At 51.4% G+C, this 7,713-nt stretch overlaps 2 protein-coding genes across 2 annotated transcripts; one reads left to right on the top strand and one right to left on the bottom strand.

The window, feature by feature from the left end:
• Positions 1-488: 488 nt before the first annotated feature.
• CDCA8 (cell division cycle associated 8) lies at positions 489-4,281 on the bottom strand. Its single transcript, XM_068418031.1, has 10 exons — positions 4,200-4,281; positions 3,993-4,121; positions 3,649-3,689; positions 3,049-3,124; positions 2,558-2,697; positions 2,177-2,256; positions 1,740-1,838; positions 1,425-1,551; positions 887-973; positions 489-533 (listed from the first exon to the last, which is right to left on the bottom strand). Exons 1-10 carry the CDS (start codon positions 4,279-4,281, stop codon positions 489-491), a joined length of 906 nt encoding a protein of 301 aa, XP_068274132.1.
• A 244-nt stretch (positions 4,282-4,525) lies between these two features.
• AIRIM (AFG2 interacting ribosome maturation factor) lies at positions 4,526-6,500 on the top strand. The gene is made up of 4 exons (XM_068417964.1): positions 4,526-4,791; positions 4,874-5,053; positions 5,132-5,250; positions 5,641-6,500. The coding sequence occupies exons 1-4, from the start codon at positions 4,526-4,528 to the stop codon at positions 5,706-5,708; spliced, it is 633 nt and encodes a 210-aa protein (XP_068274065.1). The 3' UTR covers positions 5,709-6,500.
• Positions 6,501-7,713: the final 1,213 nt, after the last annotated feature.

Here is a 7,713-nt window from a genome sequence, read left to right on the forward strand (position 1 = left end):
GAACTATAAGAAGCTTCCCATTTAGTCCCAGGCACCAGTAACTTGCCTTTAGGTATCTCAGGTACCATACTGAGATAGTCATCACCTCTTAAGCACTTTTGCAGAGAAAGGACGTGCCTGGAAGGAAGTGCAACAAATCTGATCTGCTGCTTTCTTTGCCCAGATACGAACTCTGGTCACTTGTGTCCACTGCTTACGTCTTCTGCAAGATACCAGAATAGCCTTTCTGCCCAGCTTGCTGGTCTGCAAGCCCAAGATAACTGTATCTTGGTCTCAACCTTAAAGGAAATACAAAATAAAGTATTTTTTCCTGAATAAAAAAAAAATGCAATCTATTCTAATCCCATTACATATTATAGGTAGAAAAAGTAGTTCTTAATTCCATTCTGTAAATTAATGGAAGGAAGACACAAACTAGAACAGGTAAAGGCAGCAGTCCTAAATGTAACATCCTGTATTTACAGAGGGATGACAACATTCACTGAGTTTCATCTATAGGTTTTTGCACCGCTGCAAGCTTGTGCGAGACGAACCTAGAAAGAAAGAGAAATTAATCAGTACTCTAAGAGACACTTACATCCCACAACCACTTACAACTTCTGCCTGAAGGAGAAGACACTTTTGGTTTTGATTCAGTTTTTCAAAACACTGACAATCGTTCTTTTTCAAGAAGTGCATGGTTTATCCACTGTTTGCATTAAGCTAGATGTGTCGTAAAGCTACTCCCCCTCCTTCCCTTCTCAGCTCACTGCTTCTTGACCAGTGACACGAGCCAAAATACAAGGCAAGGCGGGGAGAAAATAAGGAGTTTCTACTATAGCTCAACAGCCCAGTGACAGAGTGACAACCCTTCAGGTCACGGCTGACAAAATGACATAAGACTTACTGATAGCTTCTTCATAAATCCTTGTGCTTCCGGATTCAGATGAAGAAGATTCTTCCTGGTCAAATCACTTGCTGTTAAACGAATGCTCTGTGAAAGAAACCAAATCTCAGGCTTTCTGTTTGGTCAGCTGTAGTAGCCAGGAGCAGCAAAGAAAATAAATTAAAAAATGCAAGTAAATATAATCCAAGCATACTAAGAGACCACGTACAGGCAGAGAACTACATTCAGCTTGACCAGAATCTCATCTCATACCTTCCATGCAGGGCATTAACACATTACTGCCAGCAGAAGCTACTTCAAATGTTGCTTAAATACACAGCAAAACACCATTCTACATTCTGCTTTGACCAGCTTGAACAGCTCCCACTTCTGACTGAAAATCTTTCAAGGTTCTTTTTAAGCTAGATCAATCCCCTGATAAACTGCAGTGGCACAACTAAAGATAGAAGAGAGGATGACTTGAAACTGGTAGGGCCCCCAGGAAGTTACAAGCTACCCCTTTCAGTGTAAGTTTTACAGGTTAAAGTTTCTGATGTACCTCCCCTCCGCCGACAGGGACTGTGATGAAGACATCGTGGCTGTCAGCAAGGGGGCTGCCGTTGGCAGAGATGGTGTAAACACGTTCATTTAGCGCGGGTGTGCGCAAACCTGGTGTCTTGAAAATTCTGAAACAAAAAGTTATAGGTAATTTCACTGCAATTGCTCAAAGCACTTTGACTAAAAGTCTTTCCTTTCAAGTTCAAAGAGCCACTAAGGATTATGTTGTAAATAGATGACAAACACGTACATACAGCAAAAGGCAAGGCACTCCCCTGTATGAGAGATTAACAGAGAAATTTAACAGAATACACACCTGGAATCAAATCTGGGTGTGACCATGGAGCTACCTCCCTGAGCACAGATATCAACAAGTCTGCCAGTAGCTGGAGTGATAAAGTTGGTTTTGCTTGATCTGTTAAAGGGAAATAAACAAACATCTGCTCATAAGAATACTTTTAACAAATGTACACGCACTATCTCATCAAGGACTTGAATGAGGTTATCACCACAGAAAACCAGAGGTTCTTACTAATCAAAGGTAAACCTCAAAGCTGGAGATAGCTGGTCATCACAGGAGAGGAAGTTGCCCACGTTTCATTCACTGTCAGATCACTGATTTTTTTCCTATAGCATGGCACAACTTACATCAACCAGCCTACTATACCATACTCCAGTTCATTTAAGAGTTATATTAGTGCTATACACTATTCTCCATTTCTGAAATCCAGTGAAAAAGATATCCCCTATTACCTTTTACTCATGCGCTTCACTCTCGCTGAAGGAGCTCTTCTGCTCCTGGACACTGGCACCTTTTTCGTGGATGCCTTCCCCTGAAACACACATTACTCACCCAGTCAGTTACTTCACTCTCATGTGACAGCTGAGTCCACAACAAACAAATGCTTCCACACAACATGTCTGGCTCAATAGGCTCCTTTTTATGGCACAAGAGTCCAGAAACAAACATGGCACAAGCTTCTGTGACCTTCCCCCATCGCTAGACCTTTCAGGAAGCGACACCTGTTTTGAAGTCCCTCTCCAAGTATCCTGGACAGCTATACCATCACAGGCATCATCTCGGGAAGGAGTTTGTATTTGGCAATAAAGTCATCACAAAGAGTAGCTATTTACCTTTCCAGTTCTTGGATTAATGTTTTCAGTTTCTAGCTCTGGAAGACACTGGCTATCATGTTTTGCTTTCTTTGCCAGAGGAAGCAAAGGAGACTCTGATTCTTCTTCAATAGCTTCAATATCCTGTTTAGATTTTTCCACTAGAAAGAGAAAGTGTTACTTAAGTTGAAAATAAATAATAACTTTATATTATTAGTTAGCAGCAGAGGTAAACGGTAAACAACTACAAGCATTTTTGGCAACAATTTGTTTCTGAAATCCAAATTCAAATGCAATCCAAATGGCTGACAGAGCACTATTTTGAATTATTTTGAATGCTTTAATAAAATTAAGTAGAGCTACTGCAGATAATAGGGATAAATATAGTATTATTTTCCTGTCTTTAAATATATTGAGGGAGGTAAATATGAACTGAAATATTATTCACAGTATGTAACCCATTACATACTTCCATCTCACTGAACTCATCACAACGCTTAAAACGAACTGACCTTTCTTCACGATTTTTAAAGGAGTCTGGATAACTTCTGCTGTTAACTTGTTTATTTCTGTTATTTCCAAGTCTGCCTAAAATTAAAAACAGTCACGACGCCATTAGGATTATCAGCAGCATACAGTCCTGAGAAGAAAAAGTTACAGAGCAAATCCCCAATTATGTTACAGCAAGAACCCTCCACGTTTTCTATCGTGCTCAAACTGGGACCTTTCGCGTTATTCTGGAGGTGACAAAAACACGCGAGGTCTGCGTGCCATTCAGGACTAACCTGCCTTCTTTGGCAGCTGCTTCACCTACGCCCCGCTGCTCAACCAATTTAGAAATGCTTTAATTTACTGAAAAGCACACGTGCTCTCAGGGATCAGGGAGTGAAATCAGGCAGGTAAGGACAGACCGACAAGGAGCAGTAGGAGCATGCAAATCCTACACTGGATACAACAAGCATCTCTTACTATTACACCTTAAAGCAGAATTTGTGAAAATATTTATGTAACCTCTGCTACTGTAGCGCTCCTACAGACTCAAGAAACTCTTTGTTTCCTACAGGTCTACACAACGTCATCAGAAAGGCTTAACGTTTACGCTAGGTACCTACCGTTGCTGCTTCTTCCAACACCTTTTTGCTTCCTCCTTTAGCTAAAGAGAAAATATTTTTTTTAAATCAAGACATATCTAACACAGCCTATACAGTGTGGGTACACGTACTTTAGTGCGTCATCACCAGGGTGCAAAAAACCAGCACAAACCAGTTTTCTTGGCAGCGAGTGAACAGCCGCAGAGCGCGGCGCTCCCGAGCAGCCCGGGGCCGCCTGCGGGGGGGATCCCGGACAGGCAAGATCCGGCTGCTCCTTTACCGCCATCGGGTTTTGTTATCCAAGGGAAAGCGCGCCCCGGCAGCGCGGAACCTCCCCCGGCCCCGGCCCCGGCCCCGTACCGTACCGAGGTACTCGAGCCAGTTCATCTCGCGGAGCGCCAGCGGCAGCCGCAGGATCTCGATGTTGTACAGGTTCTCCGCCTCCTTGACGAGCCGCTGCCCGTTCGTCCGCAGCTGCTCGACCCGGCTCCTCACTGCGGGGACGCACATGGCTCAGCCACCGCCCGCGCCCGGGCCCCGCTCCCCGCCCGCCCCCGCCGCTCCCGGCCTACCCTCGCGGTCGAAGTCCTTCAGGAAGGCGGCCAGCTTCCTGCCGCGCGTGCTCGCGCCAGCCTTCTTGCGCGAGGGAGCCATGGCGGCGCCGCCGGGGGCTGGTGCCGGGGATCGAGCCGGGGCCCGGAGTCGGTGCCGATTACCGGGGCCGGGAGCGCCGCCGCCCGCCGCGCTTTCAAACCCAACCGCCGCCGCCCACCAGCCAATCAGAGCTCGGCGCGGCGCGGCCAATCGGGGCTCGGCGCGGCGCGGCCAATCGGGGCTCGGCTCGGCGCGGCGCAGTGACGCACGGGCCGGGGCAGCGCTTCCGGGTCGGCGGGTCGTCATGGCGGCGGCGATGGCGGCGCTGGCGGCGGCGCTGCGGGAGTGGGCGGCGGCGGCGGCGCGGCAGGATGCGGCGTGGCGGGCGGCGCTGGCGGCCTGGGCGCCGCTGCTGGGCTCGCTGGCCGGGCTGGCGGCGCAGATGCGGGCGGCGCAGCGGCTGGCGTGGGGCGGGTCGCCGCTGGGCGCCTTCGGCGACGTGCGGGCGCGGCTGTGGCGGAAGCAGCGCGGCGCGGCCGAGGCGCTGCTGGAGCAGCTCGGCGGCCGGCGGTGAGGTGGCGGCGGCGGCGGCGGGGCCGGGCGGGGCGGGGGCGCGGGGCCGCAGCTGAGCGGCCGCCGCTTTGCCGCGCAGGGCGGAGCTGCGGGCCGTGCGGGACGCCGTGGGGGCCGCCGTGGCCGGCGTGCTGCGGCTGTACGAGGAGCGGGCGGCGGAGCTGGGCCTGGCGGCGGCCCTGCGGCGCGGGCCGCGCTGCCCCTCGCTGGCGGACGCGCTGGAGGGGCTGCAGGACGTGGAGCGCCACTACCGGCACCTGTATCCTTCCGCGGCGGGGCTCCCCGGGCAGCGCTGGCGGGTGCCTCTTTCTCTTTGTCGTCCTTATCGCGCGTGAAGGTACCTGGAGAGCAAACTTCTCCTCCTCCGCATCAGCTGCGACAGCCTGGCCGACATGGAAGCCCTCCCGCAGTCTTGGGAGAGGATTTTGGAGCGCTACAAGGACGATGTTGTTCACGGTAGTTCCGCGTACAGCAGACCCAGGGGGCCTTTCGCTGAGCTCCGTGCGGGTGTCTCAGCCCTGGAGGCAGCACATGGGCCCGGTGGTGCTCGCTGTGTTCGTCTGGGCAGCAGTGGGTGACCTTGCCCAGTTTGCAGTTGATCTTTGAGACCTGTTCAGAGATCTCATGAACAACCTCAGTCATAAATATGCCCTGGGCACAGCTGGAAGCAGCATCCTTCCTCGCAGTGTAAGAGGGGGCTTACTGATCCATTTCACTTGGTCTGCCAAGTTAGTTTTAGTGACATTTTTCTTTGGTGCTTTTAGAAGCAAGTAAAGCTTTTATGGGTACAGAATACAGATAAAATGCATTAAGCTAATGTGTTTTTTTTTTTTCCTTCCCACTCAGATACACTTCTTAAGATCTCTCTGTTTGTGGACAACCAGCGAGAGCTGTGCTGCTCACCAGGCTCCTGACAGAGAACAGGAGGGACCGATATTGACCAACTTCTGCGAGTGTCTGGTATGTTCCAAGATGACCACAGAAGATGATGAATTGAGGAAGCTTTACTGGTGCTTTTTGGAAGCTGAATGAGTTGGGTCCTTGGCATCAGTAGGAAATGTTTGGACTATTTCATTTTCAAGTGGAACTGGACTTGGTGTCTGAAGAAGAGGCTGAGCTGAACAAGCCATGAAGATAGAAGGGAGCCAGCTTCAGCTATGGAAGTTGTCCATCCTTTTGCCTGCCACAGATGTTTTGTGCACTGAAAAAAAGAGTGAGACCTACTAACTGGAGGTGCACTGCAAGTGAGCGAGCGTGACAGGGTCCAGCAGGCTGATACTGTGTACGAAAGATGTTTAGGTCCTTACAAATAAATAAAAGATGTCAAATCAGGGCTTAAAAGTAGCTTGCACCTTGTGCCTCTGAGCAGTGTGTTTGCTTTCATCCCACCTCCACATTGCAAATTTGGCTTGAAAATGTAATTATGGAGGTGCACGGGCACCTGACAGCTGACACAGGCGGCTTTCAAATGCGTTAGAGTGTGCTCCTCTGATATCTGTCTCTGCTAGGGCGTGTTTAAATCACAGTCTCAAAACTGCACGCTCTGTGGCAGCTGCTGACAGTTCTAGGGACATCTTCTGTTGGCCGTAACACCGATCCTCCGTAACATTCCCCGCAAGTAGAGGGATGCCTGTCTCTAAATAACATATTTGGTAAGGAAATGTAGCCAAATAAAAGCCAAATAAAGACTTGTGCTGGAACAGGTTGCAGACGTGCTTGTGCTCCCTGTGTGTGGCGAAGCCGGTCTCGGCCCCGGGAACGTGACCGACCGCCTGAGGGCACTGCTTGGCCTGCGGCGAGCGGCCTCAGGCCTGGGTAGATGCTGCCCTGCAGGGCTGGGGCTGCCCGCGCTCTCCAGCAGCCAGCACATCCTCCTGGCAGGGTGCTTCATGTGCAGTTTTAATTGCAAAGAAAAATCACGTCACCCTCTTGGTGTTGGTGTGGCTTCTGGGCGTCACGGCTGATGGCATCAGCGTTTGCCGAGGGAAGGGCGTGGAGCCGGGGAAGTGAGGTGGGTTCTGCTCCCGGCACACACGGGGCAGGGGGGCCGGGGGCCAGGGTGGGGCTCAGCTGGCTTGGCAGCACTCACTGCTGAAGGTAGTTCCTCTGTGCCTCGTCTGCGTCGCTTCAGGACCCCGGGGTGCCCGCTGGTGCTGATCCTGCCCTCCAGCCAGCCGCGGCAGGTGGCCTCTGCCCTGCGCAGCCCCCGTGCGAGAGGGCAGCGTAGCTGTGTGCTGTGAGTCACAGTAGGGCTGTTCCGAGCTGCTCGCTTGGCCGTCTCCTTCCCAGGGAAGCGAGGAGTGGAGTCCTCCTCCTGCTGCTTCAGCCTAAGATAAAGCAGCTGACGCAGAGAAGATGCTGGTTTGGCAGATCAGCCAAGAATGCCGTTTGCTTAGCAAATGGCTGTACAGCAGTCTGGATGCAGACACTGCGTGCAAAGCACTTCCCATCCTTGTGGAGTGGCTCTGTCTCACCATGACCTGTCACTGACTCATTTTGTCAGCGTGCTGCCGATGCCGTGGGTTGCGTCACAGCACCAGTTCAGTATAAGGCGTTTGTTTTCCTGTCCACAGCAGAGTGAGCAATTTCATCTAGTTTCCTTTTCCAGAGCTTTGATTCCAGCCACAAACTCCTCCCAACTCTAGAAATTCCCGTGTTTAGGTTCCAGTCAGTGAAGCAGCGTAGGTAAACTTTATTAGCCATTGCCTGCTGCTGGTGCTCAACCCGTGCATGACCCAGGGACATCCCTGACTCCTGATTTCAAGGAAAGGACGGGTGCGTGCTGCAGGGTGGCACAGATCGCAGCAGGTTTGTGTAGACGCCCTCCCAGTGATCTCTGACAGGTGAGTGCTGCTGTCTGCAGAGGCCACCAGCCTGGAATACATCTGATGGACAGAGGTTGAGCGTCATACAGCAAAG

This window comes from Nyctibius grandis, chromosome 24, assembly GCF_013368605.1.
Source record: "Nyctibius grandis isolate bNycGra1 chromosome 24, bNycGra1.pri, whole genome shotgun sequence".
Taxonomy (NCBI): domain Eukaryota; kingdom Metazoa; phylum Chordata; class Aves; order Nyctibiiformes; family Nyctibiidae; genus Nyctibius; species Nyctibius grandis.